Source organism: Triturus cristatus, chromosome 5_2 (assembly GCF_964204655.1).
Source record: "Triturus cristatus chromosome 5_2, aTriCri1.1, whole genome shotgun sequence".
NCBI classification, from domain to species: Eukaryota; Metazoa; Chordata; class Amphibia; order Caudata; family Salamandridae; genus Triturus; species Triturus cristatus.
The window spans coordinates 426,410,995-426,436,014 of record NC_140588.1 but is presented as its reverse complement, the minus strand read 5'-3'; the positions used below and the strand labels follow the sequence as shown (position 1 = coordinate 426,436,014).

The window sequence follows — 25,020 nt, the reverse complement described above, 5'->3', positions numbered from 1 at the left end:
TCTTGATGTCTGAGGGAACTGCAAAAGATCTGCAATGAAGCAAGTGGGTAGTAGTGGTAACAGCTATCGCTTCTCGTACGAGAGGAAGAGAAAGTAAAGTGCGAAAATAGTATGTTGGGAGAGAGTCAGAGTAATGAAGAGGTGCTGTAATGGTTGGGGCACCCTACTACCAAAGGTGCAGACCCACACTGATAGTGATATCAGTGAGTTAAAGTGAGTTAGGAATAGACCCAAAGGGCACTCTGGCGTATATTAAGCGGGAAGTTAAATGTCCAAACAGTACGGACTTGTATACCAAGCACAGTTTTTCATTTATGGCAAAACCTATGTAAGAATTTGATTCGCTACAACATGTAATTTGTTACATATGATTTATCAGGCTTGTATTTTTCAGAAAAAAACGAACAGCCAACACGTGCTTCGTCACTTCTTGACTTCTTCAACGCTAGAAGAGATGAAAAGATATACATAAATTCAGTGGTCCACGGGACGCTGAAGTAGTCTTTTTAGTCGAGAAATCCTTGCGTAAGGTAAAGAGCTACGTTATATTCCCAAGTATTTGAATCCAATTGGTTGATAAAACCGGAGTAGATTACAATGTATCTTGGGTACTACAGACAGTCAAATGGAGTTCGCCTTGATCACACTGCACAAACAGTTCCTACAAATAAGAGATCATTGATTGTTCAATGAGATGTTGAAGTGAAATGTTTGGTTAAGCTAGGGGGAGGTCATGGTAAGGTCCACTGAGTGCTGTATGTCCCTGCTGCCCTTATTTTCCACGGTAAAGTAAAAGGAAAGATCTGCTGTGGTGGTTAACAAACTATCATTGGGTCATTGGCAGACCCCTCTTCCTTCCCCAACCAGATCTCACAGTAGTGACCGATGTGTCACTCCTGGGATTGGGTGGCTATCTGGGAGAGCGTAGATCAGAGGACTCCTCTCCGGTGGAATCCGTACTGCACATCAACGTGTTGGAGCTACGAGTGATCTGATTGGCATTGAAAGCCCCTTTACCCTCCATCGAGGGAAGGCTGGTGCAGGTGTTCTTGGACAACACCACTGCCATGTGTTACTGCAGCAAATGGGTTGTGTGGGGTCGTGGACCCTTTGTCAAGAGGCCCTGCGTCTCTCGACATGGCTGAAACAGCTGGGCATATCCCTGGTGGTTCCACATCTGACTCACACAGCCAAAGATGCCTAGCCAATCGGAAATGGAGTCTCCAGCTGGAGGTGGTGCAAGGTCTATTTTCAGCAGTAGGGAGAGCCTTGGTTAGATCTGTTCGTCACTGACAAGAATGCGCAATGTCAGCAGTTTTGATTGCTGGAATGTCCAAGGCGGCTCTCGCTCTGAGACGCTTTCCATCTCGATTGGAGATCAGGCCTCCTGTGCACCTTTCCACCTATAGTACTGCTGCCCAGCATTCTCAAGAACAGGAACGACCGTGCCCAAGTCTTGTATCCTGAGCTATTGAGCATGGCCATTGGTTCTGCGATCAGGCTGCCCCTTTGGGAGGATCTTCTTTCGCAGCAGAGGAGGATGGTTCTTCACCTGAATCTGTCAACGCTCCATCTTCTTTTGTGGAGATTGAGCAGCGACATTTGACAGCTTTCAACTTGCCGCCCAAAGTCTGTGACATTATCTTGCCAACCAGGTGTCCCTCCACCAAAACAGTTTACGCCTGCAGTTGGGCAGAATTTGTGGCACGGTGTACAGACAATTTCATTCCCTTTCTGCCCCCCCCCCTTTCTCAGGTTCTCCTGTTCATCCTTTCCTTTGCCCAGCAGAGCTCTGCTCTGGGCATTCTGAAGGGCTATCTCTGCAAATTCAGCCATCCCTCTTTAAATCACCTATTGGAAATAAGCTTCCAAAAGGTTTACAGTATTTGTTTCCTCCTCTCTTTGTTATGCCCTAGTGGGACTTCAATCGCATCCTCATGTTCCTTATATGTGCTCCTTTTTAGCCTCTGGTCCTTTGTCCAATCAGGCTCCTTACCATCAAGACTGCCTTCCTGGTTGAAGTAACATCTGCCCAGAGGGTCAGTAAGCTTCAGGCCTTGTCATCCAAGCCTCTTTATCTTAGCATCTACCCAGAAAAACTAGTGCTTTGTACGAGAGCTTCTTTTCTTCCAAAAGTCGTCACTCTATTTCTCTTAGGCCAATCCATCACTCTACCTACTTTTTATGATCCTCTGCAGCTCTCAAAAGAAGAGGAGCGACTCCACTGTCTGGACCCAAAAAGAGCATTGTTGTTCTACCTTGACCACACACACGAGAGTTCCAGGTCTTCGTGGGGTATGTTAGAGCAAAGAAAGGACGGGCTGTGCAGAAGCGGACCATCTCCCAGTTGATCGTTCTCTGCTTCAAAATCTGCTATGCACTGGCCAAAAAGCAACCTCTAAAGGGATTACGTGCTCATTCCACCAGAGCAAAAGCTGCCACCACTCCATTACATCGCGGTGTTCCTGTCCTGTATATCTGCCAGGCAGCAGCGTGGGCCTCATTGCGCACATTTACCAAACACTACTGTTTGGACAGTCAGGTCTGTAGAGATGGGCATTTTGCTCGTTCGGTTCTGCAGGACTTCCTCGCATGAAATCAGTCTGCAGCTCCGGCGAGGTATTGCTTGGGTATCTAATCTAAGGTATATAATCTGCAGCTAGAAGTCAGATGAACAAGTTACTTACCATCAATAATGCCTTATCTGTTAGAGACTGTCTAGCCACAGATTCCTTACAAACTCACCCATCCTCCCCGCTCTGCGAATAGATTTCTAGGGACATGGTTTTTCCCCTTTCAGGTCTCTAGTTTTTCCACATCAGTGGTCAGTGTACATCACGGCTCCTCTGGCTTGGAAAGTTGTGAAATTTAACGGACGTCATCGTGCCTGAGTGGCACCCATATAGGCACTGTGAACATCACTTCCAGCATGGATGCTACCGCACGAAGTCGAACAGTGCCACCTACTGGCACGCAGGGGTACTGCTCATCAAAGTTTCAGGATCCACTCTGACACCTAAGGCTAATTCTAAGGTAAGGAATCTGCGACTAGATAGTCTCTACCAGATAAGGCGTTGCCAAAGGTAAGTAACTTGTTCTTCATGGACAATGCCAATGCCATGTGGTACTGCATAGGGCATAGTGGGATCATGGACCCTTTCCAAAGAGGCTCTGCGTCTCTGGACATGGCTAGAACACCAGGGCATTTCCCTAGTGGTTTAGCACCCGACAGGTTCTCTAGAAGACAGGGTGTACAAACTCAGCCGAAGATGCCTAGCAGATCACTAATAGTCTCTCCATCCGGGGTGAGGCAAGATCTCATTCAAGAGTGGGGAGAGCTTTAGTTGGATCTGTTCACCACCGCTGAGAACACACAATGTCAGCAGTTTTACACACTGGAGTTTCTAAGGTGGCTCTCACTCAGAGACACTTTTCTTCTGAAGTGGAACTCTGGCCTATTGCACACTTTTCTGCCAATACCACTTCTACCCAGAGTACTCAAAGATCAGGAACGACCGGACCCATGTTATCCTTGTGGCTCTGGATTGGGAACGGGCAGTCTAGTATCCCAGTCTGTTGAGCATGAGCATTGGTTTTCTCGATAAGGCTGCCTCTTCCAGAAGACCTTCTGCTGCAGCAACAGGGGAGGCTGAGCACCCTTCCCCTTCCGTGTGTGGCGATTGAATGGTGACAGTTGACAGCTTTCAACCTTCCTCCTGAAGTCTGTGAAGTTATGCTGGAAGCCAGGTGTCCCTCCACCAAGTCAGTATACACCTGCTGCCTGGGATACCCCAGTGGCATGGAGTGCTGCTAGAAACTTCAATCTGCTTTCTGCACGTTTTTCTCAAGTTCTTCTGTTTGTTCTATCTTTGGCTGAGCAGGGCTCTGCTCTGGTAACGTTGAAAGTTTTTTTTTTTTTTATTGGCCATTGTGGCTTTTTGCGGTTTCCGGACCAACCTTCTTTGTTCAAGTCGCCTATTGTGACTAGTTTCCTCAAAGACTTGCAACATAAGCTTCCCAGGCCATTCATCATACCCCAGTAGGATTTAAACCTAGTTCTGATTTTTGTTTCTTTTTTTTTTTTTTTTTAATTGCCCCCTTTGAGCCTCTGCACAATTGCCCTCGTCGGTTATTGACCATCAAGACTGCTTTTCTAGTGGCTGTAACATTGGCAATGAGGTTAAGCGAATTGCAGGCTCACCTTCCCTACCCCATGTTTTAGCCGGACAAACTGGAACTCCGGACACATGTCTCCTTCCTTCATTTGAAGGTTGCAACTCCTTTTCATGAAGACCAGAACATCTCCCTGACAACCTTCTTTTCTTTGCCTCACCCATCCAAAGAGGAGAGACTCCAACATCTTGACCCTAAAAGAGTGTTATCTTTCTACATTTTTTTTTATTAGCGTTTGTTACGAAAAATAATACGTTACATTGGAAATGTCAGTTCACTATGGGTACAGTAATGCTTGGGATACGTACCTTACATTCCAACAAATATCAGGCAACAAAAAAGCAAACAGAACAACCGACATACAAAAAACATGTGGAGTGCCATATAACAGATTCCAAGTCTACAGCTGTCGTTCATCCCCTTGATCATCAGATTTACCCATATGCCGCCCATTCATGGGCTTGTAAAATCATACCATGTCTGGGTGATCCAGCAGATAGCAGGTCAGCGGCGCCCAGAAGTCTTTCGGTCTAGAGGCCTCAGGCAGTTCTTCTGCATACATATCCAGTTGCTCCTTACACTATACAAGTTATTTTATCCATTGTGCCATTGTGGGTGCAGATCTGCCACCCCAATGCTTTGCAACCATGCACTTCGCCAGGAGATTGGTGACCTCTACTATTCGCCTATTGCATGGCTTAAGCCTTTTTACCAGACCTAGTAGGCATATCTCAGGTGTGCACTCTACAGTTTCCATTACGATCAATGTTAGTGTCCGAGTTACATTCCTCCAGAAGTCAAAGCTAGAGTTACAAGCCCACGCCAAATGTGCGAAGTCTGCCCCATCCTCCCCGCATCTTGCACACCTGGCATCCTCACGCAGCCCATATTTCTGCAGTTTCATTGGTGTATTGTAATTTGATGCAGGAATTTAAAGTGTGTTATGTTCAGATTACAATTGGCAATGAGGCGACCAGTCAATGCACAGCACGCTTCCTAGTTTTCCCAAACCAATGGCACCTCTAACTGTCTATTCCAATTGTCAAAGTAGGTGGAGCATATTACTAATTTTCTCTTTGGGATGCAGTATACAAGCGAGAGATAAGCCCTTTGGACTCCCCCACTGTTAATACAATTTGCAGTGCTTTCAACATCTTCGTCTCGTTTGGGAGCCCCAGGTCCAGCGCTCTGACAGCCATGTGCAGCCTGGTGTAGACAAACCCTTGCATTGCATTGTATTGATTCCCTGATGTGAAGTCGCCCAAGGATAGTAATTTTCCATTTAGATACATATCCCCCATTTTAGTAATCCCTGCGGTGGACAAAGTATTCAGTACCCCGGCCTCCTGTGCCACTGAGATTTCTGTGTGTGCAACGATCAACATAGCCGGTGTGTACTAACGTTCACGTCCCGCGCGGGCTGCCAGGGCCTTCCACGCCCTGACAGTGCACGCGACAGTTTTTCTCCGTCCTATTCCCCTGTGTTCTGTTTTGTAATGCCATAGCAGTCAGCGGGATTGGGTGTACACCGTCCGCCTCCACTGCCAAGTGCACAGGTAGTGCTGCAGAAAGTACCAGTAGTGTGCAAATTGGGCTTGAGAACAGAGGTAATATAATCGTAGATCTGGTGTCTCAAAGCCACCCTTTTCGAATGGTTGCGCCAGGGTGGCTCAACTGCATCTCGGTTTTTTTGCCCACCAAGACCAATCCCAGTAAGCATGACTGAATAGCCTGAAACATGGCTTTGTTTTGGGCTATTGGGATATTCACAAACAGATATAGCAATTTAGGGAGAATTACCATCTTGGCACCAACTATCCTATCCGCTAGAGACCGTGGGAGGCGGGTCCATCTGGCAACTTGGTCACCTAATTTTGCCAGCACTCGCCCATAGTTAATACGAATTATTGTTTCAGGGTCTCTATGTACCCAGACCCCCAAGTATCGCACAGGTTCACTCGACCAGGCCAACAGGAACTCCAGCTCCTGCGCCATTTTATACTCAGTGAGTGGAAACACCGTGGACTTACTCCAATTAATGCCCAGGCCAGAATATCGTTCAAACCGGACATATTCCTGCAGTAGGGGTTCCAGGTGTTTCGCAGGTTCCCTAACATACAGAGCATATTGTGTGCGTACAGGGAAATGGCAAGCGGTCGCTGCCTGAAGACCAGCGCTGCGTTGGCATGGCCCTGCCACATCTTGCAAGCCAGAGGCTCAAGTGCCAGGGAGAACAGCATCGGGGATAGGGGCAACCCTGCCTAGTTCCTCTACAGATATTTATGGGGTCAGTGACCATTCTATTCATGTGCACCCTGGCAATTGGGCCCCAATAAAGGATGAGCACCTACTTCAGAAAAAAAGGCGGTATCTCCATGCGTTGTAGAACTACAAACATAAAGTCCTAATGTAGCTAATCAAAAGCTTTGGTCTCATCCAAAAGGACAGCCGCTGTGAGAAGTTCAAGGTTCAATCGATGCAGCACAACAAATATAGCACGCAGGTCATGTGTGGTGGATCCCTTGGGCACAAAGCCCGATCTGGCAAAACCAGATTTGGGATCAACAGCTGCAGTCTGTTACCGATTATTTAGCCAATATTTTGGTGTCTACATTTATCATAGAGAGCGGCTTATCCGATTCGCTTCTTTTGGACACCTTGTCTGGTTTCAACAACATCACTATAAGAGCTTCCCTCAGCGAAGGGGGAAGCACACCCTTCTCATACACTTCTGTGAAGAACTCCAGCAATTTGGGGGCTAGCGAGTTCATATGCCTTGTAAAATTCGCTGGGCAGCCCATCCAGTCCGGCTGCCTTACCGTTCGAAAGCGACATTATGGCCTCTTAACATCTTATATCGTCCAGGGCTGTGTGAGATACTCTCGCTGGCCCAGGGACAGCCAGCCCAGAGCAATGTCATCTAAATAGTTTGAGATCTCGCATTCTGCGGTAGGTGGCATCGGCTGTACAGGTCAGAGAAGAATCTTTTAAAGACCCGGCTAATCTCCGGCGTAGTGTGCTGAGCTACAAGGTAATTGTCTATTATTTCTACAATACATTCCTGGCTCCTAGGTGCTTGCAATTTACTGGCCAGCGAGCAGCCCGGTCTGCCTCCCTCCCCATATCATCGCGCCATCCTACTCCTGGGCCTATGCCGTGACTCCTACTCAGCCACATTGTTATATTCTATTATTAGATCTCTCATTTGGGCCAACAGTATATGTGTGGGTGCTTGTTCATATTTACGTTCAAGTGCACGGATCCTATCATCTAATACACTTAGCCGATTCTGCAATGATTTTAGAACCTCTGCCTGCACTCCTATACATTCCCCCTGGATGATCACTTTAAAGGCCTCCCACAGTAAACCAGCTCCATCCACCGTGCCTACGTTCTCCAAAACAAAATTGTGATGGCTGTCCTAATCGTGACATGAAATTCTTGATCCAGTAGTGACGAAGACTGCAATCGCCAATGAAACTCTGGTCTACGGTGGGTCGGTATGTCAAGCTCCAATAGCCCGGGGGCATGATCAAAAAGATTTTTAGCGAGGTGCTAGACCGATACTGTCCATGCGCTGACTTCCTTGGATATAAGCCAGTAGTCCAGCCTCAACAACTGCCTTCCTATGAATTGTAGGAAGGCAGTGGTACATGCCCTCATCATTTCCCAACTCGACTATGCTAACAGTCTGTACATTGGCCTCCCAGATTTCCTGATGAGAAGGCTGCAGCGTATCCAAAACGCCGCAGCCAGACTTTTGAGGAATGTGCCTCTACGGTATCACATTTCGCCTCATTTGGAAAGCCTCCATTGGCTGCCAGTAGTAAAAAGAGTGCAGTTCAAAGCCATCGTGTTGGCTCATAAAGCCTCTAGAGGGGTAGGTCCTTGGTACTTGAAGCAGAGATTGCAGAAATATCTTCCACCTAGAACGCTTAGATCCAGCAAACAAAATCTTTTGATCATCCCTAGGTTCAGAAAGTCGAGGACAGGTGGACGTGCGTTTTCCGTGAAAACTGCCATGTTCTGGAACAACTTACCAAATGATCTCAGACTCATTGACAAGGAACTCCCGTTCAGAAAGGCATTGAAGACCTGGCTATTCAGACTTCCTTAGAGATTGGCTCAGGCCGCTCTCTGCTTAATCTCATGCGTTTGCAGGACATTAGCGCTGGGACACTTCCGTTGGAAGTAGCTGTCGCGCTTTATAAATTATTATTAATAATAATAATAATAACAATGAGCCATGAACTGTTGATACAAATGTGCCCTCCCTCCCAGAGGGGTTGCAACACCTCCACACATAAACCAGTCCCTCTGCCTATATTATCTCATTTATCATTTGCGCGGCTAGCTTCCCATGCCACGTTGTGTGAGCTGATCTATCTAACTGCGGGTCTAAATATACATTTAAATCGCCACCCCATATCACAGCTGAGTGAGGCAGCGCCTCAATGCTTCTCCAGATATCATTATAAAACACAGGGTCATCTATGTTGGGACCATATGAGTTTACTAATATAAGCTTTGTGCCATCCAGGCTCCTTGCAAAAGGAGCATCCTCCCTGGTCGTCTGCTTCCAAATGGGTTAATGTCCCCCGCTTCACCAATAAAAGTACTCCTCTGGAATATGTAGAATACCAGGCTGCAACTCTAACAGCAGCCCAGCGAGCCCCCTCATTTAGTTCTGAGTACTTGGTGGGATTCGTTTCCTGCAGAATGCTACCTGAATACCATGTCTATCTAGGTATGCTAGTACCTTACATATTTGTTTGGGGTTATTAAGGCCCCACACATTCCAAGTTATTAGTTTAATGGTACCACCTGGGCTTCACTTTGTCTATTCTTGACCCGCTATAGTCATTATTGCAAAGACCGCCAGCAGGTAAATGCCTAGAGGTGTCCTTCGCTTGTAATCTGCACTGCATCTGCACCCGAACATAAAGCAACATCCCGTCCCTCACCCACTTCAGCACCCACAACATGCTAAATCCATCCCAAAAACATGTAAACATAACTCCATTGCATAACATTTACCAACTACAGAAGTGGGGTACACCCATAGGGGAGCGCCAAGGAGCAGTTCCTCCTCCCAGGTATCAGGGAGGTGGCCAAACTTGAACAAAATAGCGTCTTACAACTCTAGTATAGTTCTGTAACAGTGCCTGCATGTATAAAGTCATGAACAGCTGAGGCGGTACAGTACTCACACACTGGTAGGCAAACGCACAATCCTTGCCCATCTAGAGGCCTCCCCACCTTGGTATCCACAGTCGGCCACCACGCATCATCCATGGCCCTCAGCAGCCATTTCTGTCCATATGGCACTAGAAAAGAACCATTAAACAGTACAAGAGACCCTGCTAAGCGACGATCGCCATTCCTCCTCATCTTTCGGGACTTCTCATGTGTTGCTTCAGCTCCTTTTAAGTGTTTTGGCATACTCCATGGCAGATTTCGGATTTGTATATATCTTGGCTTTACCTTCTGATCCTATGCGTAGCAATTTTTTAACAGGCTGGAATTCCCGCCTGGCTGCCCGAACCGTCGCAGTAAAATCCAGGTAGAAGGCCAAGTTATTCCCATGGTAGTGTATAGTGTCTCTCTCGCGTGCCAGATGTAGGACTGAGTCACAATCGCTATAGTATGATAGCCATGCAGTGATCGGCCTTGGTGGAGCGCCCGGCGGCGGGTGCACCGCCAGCGATCGATGGGCTGTCTCCACAATGAGATTCGTCGACAGGTTTTCCGCTCCAAAAATTTCCCTGAGAATGTCCTCAACATATGGCTACAGTTTCCCTGTATTGGTCCACTCCTGCAGGCCCGTTATTCTCCGGTTATTTCGCTGTGACCTGGCTTCGAGGTCCTCATTCTTGGCCTGAATGATCCTAAGTACCTTTTTCATGTTGATGGTTTTGGTTGAGAGACTTTGCAGACTATCCTCTGCGTCGGAAATTTGTTTTTCCGCTTCACCCAACCTGGCGGTCTGTTTGGCGAGCTTCGCTGACATGTGATCCATTCTCAAATTAAGGGCATCAATTTTGCCATCAATGGATTGTAGGCTGCTCTGCATTGCAAGGAGGGTCGCCTCGAGCGACGGCGTGCCTTCAGGTGGTGCATCGGGCTCAGATTCTGTGGTTTCCCTTTATGACTTGCCAGGCTTCCGCTGTTCAAAAGTAAGACAGGGTTGGTTTCTGTCCGTCTTACCCATTTTGTTCATATAGGCCGCGGCGGTCTGCAGATAGCACCTTACTCTGCCTTGCTGCCCCGTAGCCCTCGCAACACACATGATTCACCAGGAGCCTTGCACCGGGCACCAAAGATCCTGCACGGGGCCCCCTTTATAGCCTATAACAGTGTGCACTACATTAAAGTTCTTTCAATATTGCCATTATATGTGAGCGCTTCAGTGCGCGTCGCGCTTCATTTTGTCAGGTTATACGTGCGCTGCTTGTGTCGATTTTCTAGTTATAGGCCTTTAATATTTCCTCATTGGAAGGTAGGGGAGCTTGGCGTAGCACGATTCCAGCCGTCAGCACCTCCCGGTCAGGCTGTCACACCAGGAGCCGTCCGCCCCCAGCACCCCGCACTGTGCTCCTTTGAGTGCCGCAGCCCAAAACAAACATACTGGACTTGGGCGTCTCTGGGGCTCCTTCAAGCTCACTCCAGGCAGCGCAAGACGCAATTGCAATGCTTCACGGTTACTCTGTCAGCCATGTTTAGCCCCACGCATAGGCCTTAATAAAGTAGCAGGGTGGCCTCTCTTACCTCTTTGCCAGGCTGGGTTTTGTTGTACCCCGCCGTGTCTCAGCAAGCTTGTGCCACGCATTACCCAGGCTACAAGCTCTTGTCCACAGTCTTGCAGTTCCGAGGGGGTCGGGAGGGGATGCAATGCCCCGCCAGCAGGTCGCGGTCCAGGCCGCACATAGTCCGCCGCGGAGCCCTCTCAGCAGCAGCCGCCCGGGTTAAGCGAGCAGCACCGGTTCACTGGCTCCTAGCAGGCTTCTTGTAGCGGTATACTCGCAGACGCACGCAACACACGCTGCTTCATGCAGCGCTTCCAAGACTGCTCCACTCACCATCTCTCAGCAGGGGCATCACCCTAGTCTCGCGGCCGCCATGTTTTCCTCAGCGCCACAGCAGGGTCGGTCGTCAGTCTCAGGATTGCAGGCATTATGCAGCCTTGCTACCGCGTTCAACTTGTGCCCCCCACCTTGCAGCATGAATGTGCTTCACTTTATTGCACAGGATGGCCGACTGTAAGCCGGATTATTGCTAGATAGGATGTTCGGCCGGCAGAGGTGCAGTAAGGTGCAGCCATCTTGCCGTGTGCCCTCTAGCGCCCCTGTGTTGTCTTTCTAACATGATCATACAAAAGAGTTCCGTATTGAAGATCAACTCTTCGTGGGATACTTAGGGGCCAAGAAAGGGAAGGCTGTGCAGAAACGGACTATCTCAAGATGAATAGTACCTTGCATCAAGATCTGCTACGCATTGGCAAAAAATCAACCCCCTGAGGGCTTTTGTGCTCACTCTACAAGAGCCAAGGCTGCGACCGCTGCTTTAGCCCATGGTGTCCCTGTACTGGACATCTGTTATGGGAGCAACATGGGTATATTTGCACACGTTTACCAAGCACTACTGCCTGGGTAGTCTGGTCCCTTGTGACAGGCACATCGCCGTTCGGTCCTGCAGGATGTTCTGGTTTAAATCAGCTTTGCAGACCCACCTCCGGGGAGGCATTGTTTGGATATGTATTCTAAGGCAAAGAATCTGTGACTAGAAGTCTCAGATGAACAAGTTACTTACCCTCGCTAATGCCTTATCTGGTAGAGGCTATCTAGCTGCAGATTCCATACCGGTCCTCCCATAGCTCCCCACTCTTTGTGCTGGCTCTAGGGTAAGTCAATCCTCATTGTGGCTCTGCCTGCCTGGCTTGGAAAGTAGCGAAAGTAACTGGCTTCAGTGAGCTGGGGTGGTACCTATATAAGTACCACACACAAATTTCAGCGCGGATGACGCTGCTGACATGGAGCTGAATGATGCCACTTACTGCATGCAGGGTACTGCTCAAACTTACGGATCCAGTCTCACACCTGGGGAATATTCTAAGGTAAGGAATCTGCGGCTAAACAGATAAGATAGCTAAGACGTTACTGAAGATAAATAACTTATTCTTCTGAGCATATGCGTCTGCCCTCCAATCAGGCTACCACTTCAGGAGGAACTTCCGTCACTGCATGAGGGCAAGATTCTCCACCTGAACCTTTGCAGTCCATAGACAGGAAAAGGACTTACCTGAAGGTCCGGAGCTATTCACACTTCATCTGAAAAAACAAAGAAGCGTTACGATAAGAAATGCAACCAAAAAGGGTCACAGACACACTGAGACTATGTAGACAACTGAAAGGAAAGCGAGATGATATCCTGCCATTCTCCACAGATCTGGCGTGAACAAGCAAGGAGCTGAAGGAGGAGAAAAGGGCCTGCCGTGAGGACACACAGGAGAGGTACCCAGGAGCAGCAAGAAGACATCGGACATGACTGTGTTGGGTGTCATTGATCTCCACAGGAACAGAGTAGTGTGACTCCCCATGCCCTCTCACCTGTATTGCCTGCCCCAAAGAAGAGTATGGGCCAAACTGCACCAGTTGGGGCAAAGAGGGGGGGAGATGGGAATGAGAAGAGGCTACTTTTGATCTTCTGTTGAGTCCTCTCCCACCCATACAGTTAATATTCAGATGTACATATTGCTGATATTACTGACCGCACACAGTAATCACTGAATACTCCCAACTCCTTCTCTGGAAACACTGTTTAGATGTTGAGGATTTTAAGGAAAGGTGAAGGAATAAAAGGGGGAAGGGAAACAGAAAGAGGAATGACAACCCAAAGGGAATGGGGATTTGGCACTACATGGAGGAGATTCAGTGCGAATGCGAGAACCTACTTCCACAGCGAGTTGAACAATTGAAGAGTGTAGTGGAAGTCACATGCATCAAAGACAAGGAATCTGAAGTCTCTAGGCCGCTACCTTGATCCCTGAAGAATGTGGCTCGGCCAGGCGGTTGGTAGTGTATGGACATGGTCCTCTACACTAGTGTGAATGAGCAGCGAGCGGGAAGAGGACCGCAACGGGCAAGAAGAGGACCGCAACGGGCAAGAAGAGGACCGCAACGGTTGGGAAGAGGGGATCTGGGAGAAAGGCAGGTGATAAGGTTGCATAGGAGCCCAGTAAGAAGTCTTTACAGGGCTCAAATAACCTCATTGCAGTTAATATGAATACATGGCAGAATTTTGCCTAAAAGAGGAAATCCCACATAGAGAGATGATTTTGTGTTGTGTATTGCAAATAGTGGTTTGAAGAAAACCCCTCTTTCGGCTAGGTTAATTCTGAGAAAGAGAGAGATGCTTATATAATAAAGAGTAAAAGAGTTATTCTCTTGAGGGAGACTGTGGGAAAAGTGGAGAAGAGGTACATTCTGAAATCAATAAGAAATTACTTAACACACAAAAGCAGGGGAAAAGCAAAATGGTAGTAAGTGCAGCTGAAAGAAAGAAAAGGTGCATGGGAGAGAGTCCTAAAAATGCCATAAATGGCTCTATGTTTTGTTCCTCTGAGGGTAGGGGCCTCGATGCCTGGTCCATCAAAGAAGAACTGTAAGAAGAAGGAAAGGAGATTCTTCAACCAAGACACTATCCCATGGAATTGCTGTATGCTCTCCACCCAACTATCTGCCTAATGGCCGGGCACTCGGAAGGAGTAAACTTCCCTATTGTGTACTTCAAGGCATTGTAAAAGCACATCTTTTAGTCTATAAATAAATAGACGTTTGGAAAAAGCAACTCTGTCTCCTGATAACTACGACTGAACCCTTACACTCCACCTCTATGCGTGGAAATTGGGCAGCATCTGTTGATTGTGATCTGTTTGCGTCCTGAGGCTGTGAATATCCTTCATGGCTGCCAGGTGACCTTCCAAAATGTCTATTTATGCCAAGCTCTGGTACAAGTTTGTAGGCTGGTGTGGAATTCTCAGAACAGACCTTTTGCAAACCAAAATGTGGGTCTCTTTGGTCCATCATAGCCATGTTGTGGGCAGTATAAAAAGGGTATTTATGTGCTTTTCTGCATTTTCGGAACCAACTATCTTTGTTTAATTTGCCTTTTGTGATGGTTTATTAAAGGTTTGACAAGCCTGTTCCCTCCCAAACTGTTTGTGTTGCTTCTGTGGGAACAGACATTTCCAATGTGTACTCCCTTTGAGCCGATGCTCAGCTGTTTGTTGAGTCTTCTGGACCTAAAGACTGTTGCATGAGTGAGATCAAGTGTGTCTTGGTGCAACCTCACGAAAAAATTGGTGATGAGGATCAGGGTGGCCTTGTCAAGTTTCATGACTTTATTTCACGTTGGGCAATACATCACTGTCCCAAAGTTCTTTGCTTCGCTTCACCCCACGAAGGATGGGGAGAGACTTAATCAGCTGAACCCCAAAAGATCTATAAGCTTTTACATCAATCACACCAAAGATCATCTAGTGGATGATTCGCTTTTTGTGGAGTTCTTTCGGACAAAGAAAGGAAAGGTGGTGCAGAAAAGGACTCCATCAGGGTGGATAGGCCTTTGCAGTGCCCAATAAGCACCCTCCAGTAGGACAGTGAGCCCATTCAGCCAGGGCCCAGACCTCTACCACTGCATTGGCATGCGGGGCACCAATTCTTGATGTCTGCCAGGCTCGATGTGGGTATTGAGGTATATGTTCACCAATTAGTACTGCTTTGATAACCAGATCCGACTTGAAGGACACTTCGCCCATTTGGTCTTGTAGGACTTTTTTGTCTGAGCCCACTCCACAGCCCATCCACCATTGGGAGGTACTGCTTTGGTATCTATGCTAAAGGTGAGGAATCCACAGAGAAAAGTATCCTTCAGACAAATAAGGGACTTCGATAATGCTGTTCTGGTGGATACTCTATATAACCACAGATTCTTTAGTGATCTTACCCATCCCCGTTACCCATCTAAAAAGGTCCAAAATTGGAGGTGCAGATTGGCACCTCCAATTGTTTTGTGCTCCATGTTGGGGGTTGCAGAAAGAGTCTTCCAAGAAACTGATGTCTGTGCAGGGATGGCACTTATATGCGGCACAAACCCAACTCTGAGCCACACATTATACCACTGAATGGCTAGTGGGAACACTCAAATTAATTCTTCCCATATCCTCTGGGCACCTGGGAAATATTCTAAAGATGAGGAACCTGCGACTAGATAGGGTATCCACCAGAAGGAATGTTAGCGAAGGGCAGTAACTTTTTCACTTTGTTTCGTCATTGAAACTCTTTGATCTTGCTTCTTTCTTTTAAACTAACATCTGGTGCAGTGCAGCGCTGAGCCCAGGAAATCGGATTTTAGGGTCAAGAGATTTGTAGAAACAAAGAGTTTTAGGGGTTAGGGAACAGTTTGCAATCTCAGGAATATGTTGGGTATAGAATTATTATGCTGAGCATCAATTCCTTTTAAGTCACCACAATGGAATCCTTATTTTACATTTACTAAGATATTATCAAATCACTCTTTGTTGTGTTTTCTATGCCATGTTCTCTTCCTAAATATATCTACACAGCTCTACTGGTGTTTCACACACCTTGTTGACTCCCCTGTTTATCCCAACCGTATATAGTACCAAATATTCTATATCACGTAGATGCAGCATGGCAATTACCAGAGCTGTATTGAAACAGGAACAAAATAAATATTATATCAAGGGTCGTCCCTGTAAGGATCATTTCAAAGTTAACTGAAGGGTGTCTAACTTCTTCAATAGAACACAAATGATAATGCTGATCTGTCAACAGTGAACCAATTGCTGGCAATACCAATTATCCATGATGAACCACAATGTTTGTTGCCATTCAAACTGCAATTCTGTCCTTAGTGTAAATGGGTTTCTTAATAAAAATCACCAACTTCATGATTGCTTTGATTTGGGTATGTCCCCTTGAGAAAAATGTGGCAAGCGCACCCGACTAGAGAGTTAGTACTTACTGTAAAGGGAGAGATGAGTTAGTTTGCACAATCATTAATATATGTCCTAGATGAGTTACTGAAAAAATGGCTAGGTTGTATTTCTGGTATAAATCTTATGTATATATTTTTGTTCTAGGATGCCATCGATTTATTTCTTGGAAATTATTCGGTGGATGAAGTAGATTCAGCTAACCCACTCCATGTTCATAAAGACTGGAAATTCTTAGCAGTAAGTAGGGATATCTGTGGAATATATTTGCTTTTGTATTCTGATTAGTTTGTTTTCCTGGCATTCTGCATTTCAACCTTTCTCTTTTGCACCCGTTTCAGATGTGTTCCTTAAGTGAAGCATTTTATGATGGTTAAAACTATTTCTAAAACCGTTGTTTCTGATATAGTTTACAAATATATTAAGGCCAGTGGAAATGGGGAAATATCTGATAAGCAGACTGGGCATGATGTTCTTGCATTGCATAAGCTTGTTCTAGACCCTAGAGGGTTGTATTACTTGTACTGTTCTAATACAATATGCATGTGATCATGGACCAGATGCACTGCAACAGCCAAATCGCAGAATTGTTCCTTCCTTACTTTTATTTGCTCCACAGGCAGATGGTCACTTTCAAATGTTATGCTCGCAATTGTCTTAAATTACATGATTGTGGCTGAATCAGTATTATGAGTTGTGCTGGAACACTACACTTCTAGGTTCCTTTCCCTACACACATTTAGTTGGCGAAAACCCTGTGAAAATGCGGAAGAGGAAAAGGTTTTGGAATAAGACAAAAACAGTTATTCCAAAATCCCAGCGTTAAAAGCCAGAAAACAATGGTAATACTGCATCCCAAATGTACCATGGTCCGCTGTACCTGTAAATTCAAGTGTGGTATCGCCAGCAAACTGCAGCACTGACCAGCAGTCAACAACCTACAGGTCGTATTTTCGGGGAATGCCTTAGGGAAGGGGGCTATGGAACGTACTTCCTTCCAACTCTGCCCTAAGTGCATCCCCAAATACTCATGGTCAGACCAACATAGTGTTTGCAGCTTTTGTCTCTCCCCTGACCACAACAAGACTACCTGCAACTTCAGCCTAGCTGTCTGGTGCAAGAAGACACTCCGGTACTATATAGAGAGATGCTAGGCCCATCAAAAGATGTAGCAACAACCCTTACCTGAAACCCCCTACATTTTTCCATACCCTCTCGATGTCAAGGAAATAGAAACAGATACCTCAGCCTCCTGCTGAAGGTGGGCTTGACCAGTCCCTAAGACAGTCTCCTCCAATGCCTCTAAAGAAGGGCACAAGTAAATCAAGGCTCAGAAACCTTCTCCCTACCATACCAAGGCTATGCCTAGGTCTGGAAGTCAAACACTAGCACTCAAATGCCAGTTAATGAAGCCTTAACCCAGTAGCACTTCAAGACAGAGCATGAGCCATAAAAGTAAATGGTCTTCAGGTCTGGCTCCAACACACAGTGCAGGTCAACATCAAGAGTAGCCTTTGACTTCTGCCAAGCCACTGCCCAAGAGCTTTAAGCCATGCCAACAGGCAAGTCTGCCTCTACCCCAAGGTATCGAGCATTCTCTCTCGGAGCTGAAAGGGAATGCCAGACTGATGCTGAAACTGCCTTCAACGCCAGTGTCTAACATTACTAAGGCTCCCTTCCTTTAGCCGCTTCCTGGCAGTCCCTGATGCCAAACAGAGGACCCTCTTTATACACCCAGGTACTTGCAAGATTCTCACTAAGGCTCCATGTGCTTTCATGCTTCCCCAAAAAAGTGCAAGCTCACGTTTGAAGAGGAGCAGTCTTCTGGGGCATTTAGGCAGACCTCATTACCCCAAGAAACTGAGGCAAAACACAAGCCCACCACCCTAGACTCCTACTGCAAGGCACTGTCCTCCCCACCACCTCAGCCTCGCACACCTCCTTGGCTGCCATCTCCTAACTCTCCTGAGAGATCAGTCAGTCCACCCCTACCCAGGCAACCCTTAAGAGCCTCTGAAGCCTTTTGATGAGCCCCTATTGCCTAGGGAGGGTTATGATTCATGGGAGGCCTAAACTGTAGACACAACCATGACATAGAGCCATACACCGCCAAACCTTCTGCTTCTGACAACACTACCACCAATCACATGGTTATTCAGAGGGCTGCCCAACCCCGCAATGTGGACATGGCACTTCCTTCAAGACCAGGATTATTCCCTTGCAGAAACTCTTTTTAAGACCAAAAGGATGATGCAGTTTCTCCCATGCTAAAGGGTATGATAATCACCTCAGACAATTTCAAAAGGCCTGTAAAGATTAAGGTTGTCATGTCAAGGGTGGACATAAGTACAAGGTCCCACCCTCTGACCACTCTAAATTCGGAGTTGGGTTCCTCCTAACCACTTAATGGTACTTATTTTGCAGGAACACACCCTTGCACAAGCAACAGACCTGCCTACCAGAAAAAGAGTAACATTATTTTGACATAGCTGGCAATCGTGTGGCTGAGGGGACAGGAGCTCATGGCTGAGGGAAAGGTCATCTCAAATGCTACTATCTGCTGTGCTTTAGATGCATCAAATATCGCCTCCTGAGGTATTAACACTAGCAACCTTCTGCAGTGTAATGTGTGGCTCTGCATTTCTGGCTTCAGGCCAGTAGAGCAGTAGCATCTCCTCAACCTTCTGGTTGACGTGGAGCATCTCTTTCGTCCTCAGGTTGACAAGATGTTGGAGAAAATTCAAAAAGACCATGCGACAGCTCAGTCTAAGGGTGTTCTCCATTTGTCTACCCCAAAAACAGCTTGCCAGAGACAGCAGTACAGAGATAGAGCTAGGGTCACTCCACCCAATGATGCCCAAGATTACCAGCTCCAACCTGTCAGGACCCTGCCCGACAGCCAAGGGTTACACTAGGAGTGGGTTGAGGTGGCCCAAACCTCCAAACAATAATTTGCCCACCGTTCCCTCCACACACAACACCCCCTTGCCATCTGATGATATAACACCTGTCTGGGGTGACTAGGGGATTTCTTCCCCATGGGAAGGAGATCACCACTGATAAGTGGATGCTCATGGCGTTAGGGCCTAACTGCTGCCTCATGTTCAACGCAAAAACCAAAGGAAATGATGGACCGATTTCTGGCATTTCAGCCATCTTCAGCCAGGCTTGCTTGAATCCAGTAGCAAAGTGAGCAAGGGACTCACGTCTGAGCATACCCTGCCAACTTATGGCGAACAAACCAAAAACCAAAGGAAATGATGGACGGAGTGTTGAACATTGCAAGCACTCGCCCCCAGTCAACTGATCTGGGTTTAATCCATCACCGTTCTTTAGCCCACTCTGCCACCCCAGTTCAGACATGGCCATATGCAAATCAGTCTGACCCTGTGCCTCATGGGAACAGTCCAGACCGAACTGCCAAGCCATGTCTTCCCTGGACCGGAAACCAGCTTCCTAGGACCGGTTTCTGCAATGTTCAACACTCCGTCCATCATTTCCTTTGGTTTTTGCTTTGTTCGCCATAAGTTGGCAGGGTATGCTCAGACGTGAGTCCCTTGCTCACTTTGCCACTGGATTCAAGCAAGCCTGGCTGAAGACGGCTGAAATGCCAGAAACCGGTCCTAGGAAGCTTGTTTCCGGTCCAGGGAAGACATGCTTGGCAGTTCGGTCTGGACTGTTCCCATGAGGCACAGGGTCAGGCTGATTTGCATATGGCTATGTCTGAACTGGGGTGGCAGAGTGGGCTAAAGAACGGTGATGGATTAAACCCAGATCAGTTGACTGGGAGTGAGTGCTTGCAATGTTCAACACTCCGTCCATCATTTCCTTTGGTTTTTGCCTCATGTTCAACATCACACCCTCGGCATCCCACCCTGCCCCCAGGTCCTCGGCTGAGACCACCTCTAATATCTGGAAGCAGGCAGTACAGGGATTCCTCATGCAGGGTGCATCTTGCTGGTGCCACAACACCAACGAGGCCAAGGAATGTTCTCCCTCTGCTCTCTAATTCCCAAAAAGTTAATTTGACTGATCCAAGACGTCGGGCCCCTCAAACACTACATCCTGTCTGAGCTCTTTCCCATAACTACCTTGCAGGAAATCATCCCCATGCTCTCACAAGGAAATTTAAAAACAGCACTGGACTTAGGACGCCCACTTAATTTTCCTCATCCACCCAGCCCACCACTTGTACGTTTGCTTTGTGGAAGTGAACAACACTACTAATTCGAAGTGTTAGTCTTCAGAGTCACTACAGCTCCAAGGGTGTTTACAAAGTACCTAGCAGCGGTGAACACACATCTGCTTTCCCTATTTAGAGGACTTGCTGACAAAGAGCAGCAGGTAACATTGCCTGACGCACACTAAGACAGAAGTGTCCCTGCTCCACATCCTGGGGTTCGCCATCAATTTCAAAAAGTGCCACATCCAGCGCCACCCATCCTAGACTTCATCCTAAATGCATTTATGGGGTAAGCGTACCCCAACATCCAATGACTGATGGTATTCCAACAGCTGCTGCCACTTTTTCAGGCAGGCAGTCCTCTTACTGCAAGAACTGTGTTGAAACTGATGGGGAGGATGACTTCATTCACCACAAGAGTGCCACATGTCAGACTGCACATGCAACCACTTAGAGTGTCTTGTGAGGCAGTGGGCACATGCAGATGTTCACTGGGAAGATCTAGTGTTGGGGTAAAACCCCTTAATAAACATTATCTGCATTGGTAGAAAAGCAAACACCTGTTGCTCTGTAGGCCTTTCCTTAACCCTATTTTGCAGGTGACCATCACCACTGACATCTCACTAATGGGGTGCACTCCTCAGTCTCATCACTCTCCAAGGCACCTGTACTCTGCAGCTCCAAGCCCATCACCTTAGCTACCTCGAACTCCTGACCATTCCTCTTGCCCTAAAAGCTTTCTTCAAACTCCTACACCGAAAAATAGCTGTTTAAAGGGGGTTCCGTCCACTTAAGCCCCCTGGATTTTTTGCTTGTGAATACCCAGTTTTTATTAGCCTTTTACTGTGAGTGAGACTCACTTTGTCCACATTTTAAGACGAGGCCGGCTACAGTAAAGGTTTCTGGGCTGGTTACAGGTCAATATGTGAGTGCACGCATGTGTGGACTGTACTTTTGAGACTACTGTCTTGCACAGCCCGGTATCTATGCATAAGTATGTGAATCTAAAGAGTATGTAGTTACCATCAGAAAAGGTGTAGCAGGGAGGAGGTCAGAAATCAACTGAAAAACCAGATTGGGGAATCTGATCACTCAGGAGCAGTGGCCCTCACACACCCATGCTTCATCATAGGTAAACTCCTTGTTTGGCCAGCGTTGGACCTTAATGTGCTCCTAGTCCCACCTCTTGTATATTGATCTATGCCCAAGGTATCCTGTCGTAGAAGGTACCCTTTAAGAATTGGATCAAGTTAATTACTCTGCTGTCCAGCAAGAGGATCAAATGCCACCGACACTGTAGAGCCATTACCAGTGCTTGACCCAGTTCCTGGGGAAGAAAGGAGTGAAGAGGAAATCTGCATCAGTTAATTCACTTGCCACACTGCACCTGAGCTGGGAGAGCCCAGGCCCACAGGGAGGAAAGGAGGGTCAGACTCCTGTAGCCAAACACAGGAGGGGCTAGCCTCTGAAGGTTTGGTGGAAAGGGAGCAGGAACTTGTGGCCCCATCACTAGAATGGGTCTCTCCAAGGCAAATACATAGGTCTTGCCCCCTTTGGCCCCTGACGAACAATTGGGGAAATGGACCTGCTGGGGGACCCTGAATGTTTCCTGGGGCTAATGAAGACTGCTGTTGACACACAGTTGCCCTGAAAGACGGCCAGGAGGCTCTGAGGCTTGGGGAGTGCAGCAGGGAGGATGTTCTGCTTGCTGGCTGTTGAGGGGCTCTGGAACAAGCCCCCAAGCAAAAGACCGCTTCAGGAGCGCAGGCAGAAGACCGGTCTGGCACAACCAGCACTGAAAGCAAGCTCTCCCACAAAACAAAAGCACCCTTCTATAGGCCAGGATGTCTGATGAAAAGTCTCCTGGTGGCGATGGCTGACAAGAAGGAGCAAAACAAGCTTAGAACCATCATAATCTGCTCTACTGGGCCAGAGTTATCTCCCTTTAAAGCTCGATCCTGTGGGAGCACAGGAGTGCAAGTAGCGCTCCGATGCTGATTGTTGGAAAGTCCCCTGGGGAGGGCCAAGCCCACGAGAGTCGATGCAATCAAATTTTTTTGTGCTTCACTGGGGAGGGGCATGTGTGGAGCTCACTCCCAAGATCCTCCTTTGGAGAGCAAAGTAGCTCTCTCTGTGGGCAGGAGCAGAAATATGCATTGCTGGTTCCTGCAGAAGAGTGTTTTCATCTCCAGCACTGTTCAGGTAAGGCGTGCATGGTGCAGGCTGGGGCAACTGAGGTCTTCGGAAAATCCTTAGCTTGTGGGTGCCCCAGTTGGAATAAATGAAGGGGAAAGAAAAATACTACATGGAGTGAGGCCACATGAAGGAGAAGAGCTGCTTTTGCCGCTCATTCACTGTTCAAGCCCCCAGGCATGGAGCGTCCCAGATTCCCCCATGAGCGGATTACACATTTTTATATTTTCCCTTGGTTATGAAATGTGTTGTGTGGGAGGTGTGCATGAAGCGCTGAAGCCCCCAGGAAGGTTTAAAAAGCACACACCCTTCCTCTTCCAGGGGGTTAAATCCTTGGCCCCGGAAGAGATTCACCTTAATAGCAAACATTCCTGGAGCTGGGGCTTTTGCTTTTGGGCTCTGATATGAGGGTATCATCAAAGTTATTACTATCTACCTGGGTGTTTATATTTCTAATATATTGCATAGTATTTGGTATGTTTGTGTGTTAAAGAAGTATATTTCCTTTTTAAAAGAAAAAGCACTGACTGGACAATAAATTATTGAGTGTTATTTTGTACCAGTGAACTGGGATTACTAACCCTCATCACCTGCCCTGGAGAGACCTCTGCTTCACTGTCCTGAGAAAGTCAAGTGCCACAATGGGTGGACTTGATTCTCAATCAAACAACGATTGCAGACTTATTATCTGTGAAGAACTTGCATCCTTCACAACTATTTACCCATTTCTTACAATAGATCTCATAAAATGGACCACATGACCCCCCCATGTGTTATGTTCAGAAGAAGTTGGGGATTCACTCCACCACAGCTGTCTGCATTCACTCAGAAGTCTGCAACAAAATCCACCTCTTAGCAGAGCACTTGCCGGGGATGGACAACAACTTTACAGACTTGGTCAGCTGGATGCATCAGCATGTCTATGAGTGGGAACTCCACCCATAAGTCCTCCATAGGTATTTCCATTGGTGGGGCACCCAGACCATAGACCTCTGCCATTCCTGCAAATGCAAAATGTCCAATTATTGCCTCCAGTTACCCATACCCACAGTTTATATGCAGTACACTATGGATGAATTGGCTAGGGTTATTTGTCTACACTTTTCCTGCTCTTGCCCTCCTCACATTTGTGATGAGGAAGATGAGACAAGTGTCCATAACTCTTATCCTAGTGGTCCCAATCTGGGCCGGGCGATCTTAGTACTCCATGCTTACAGAGATGTTCATTAGCTCAAACGAGAATTAGCCGCTTAGGCTGGACCTTCTCACTAAACATCAGGGTCAACTCAGACAACCAGACCGAGACAGGCATAAGGGCTACATGGCCAAGTGCTAAAAATGTGTCCATTACTGAAGCCCAAATATAGACCACTTCACACCCTCTGTATAAGATAATATTTACTCCTTTTTACACTTACAAAAGGCAGGTTAAGCTTACTCCTCCATGAATTTGCTCTTAGCCGTAGTTGCAGTGTGCATGCAAAATAAAGGACACTCATCCCTCTTCCGAATCCCATTGGTGAAGGCATTTATGGAGGGGCTTTAAAGAGTGATACCTCCCAAAAACTCCTCCTGCCTCTTAGAAGATTCTCAATATAGTCCTCACATGGCCCATGTGTCCAGCCTTTGAACCCCTTCACTCTTGTAACATGAGTTTCTACAGTGAAAGGTAGCTTTTGCTAGGGAGCATTAGCGAACTTCAGGTATAACAATTCAGGAACCTTTCTTCCAGGTGTACCAGGACAGAGTGGTACTAAGGACCATCCTCATGTTTCTGCCAAAGGCAGTCTCACCTTTACACATCATTGAAACCATTGACCTGCTTCTCCTCTTATTGCATCCAGACTCTGTAGTGGAAAGGTCTGTACACATTCTAAGTATTAAAATGGCACTCATGTACTAGATTGACCGGACCAAGTCCTTATGTAAAACAGATCAATAAAGTATACACATTTTGCTCCAATGAAATCCTAGGATAGGGCGATGCCTCCTCCTGAAATAAGCTGCGTTGGTGTAGACCTTAAATAACAGAATGATACACTTTATTGATTTTGAAAGGTGCTGATTTTTGTATTTAGGTGTGGAGTCTAGATGACAACACAATTCACTTTACTGATTTTGATAACTGCTGATTTTTAGTCTTTGGATTAATAAAGAACTATAATTTTGCACTATAATACAAGTGGATTATTTAGCTGAGTGCAGATTTCATGAGATACTAGCCATTCAGAGGTTCAAGCTTTTATGTGAGAAAGAAAATGGATCTTTAAGTGCATTAAGACGTGCTACACTAAGAGAAAACACACATTTCATTTGACCCTCCCCTTCCCCCGGGTACACTTATGTGCATAAAGGGAGGCCACCATGACATTCCGGGATTACTTACATCTGCAAAGCTGCCTCCTTGTCAACATCACATACTTTCACTAAACACTACTGAGTGAATATCCCAACA

The 25,020-nt window shown here is 46.9% G+C and overlaps 1 protein-coding gene across 2 annotated transcripts in view; it reads left to right on the top strand.

Moving 5' to 3' along the window:
- Positions 1-25,020, top strand: part of SACM1L (SAC1 like phosphatidylinositide phosphatase) — a 392,433-nt gene that overhangs the window by 322,104 nt on the left and 45,309 nt on the right. For both annotated transcript variants that reach the window (XM_085607365.1, XM_085607364.1), the window contains exon 18: positions 16,337-16,429. In XM_085607365.1, coding sequence (XP_085463491.1) covers positions 16,337-16,429 — 93 coding nt within the window. The remainder of the gene's footprint in view (positions 1-16,336; positions 16,430-25,020) is intronic.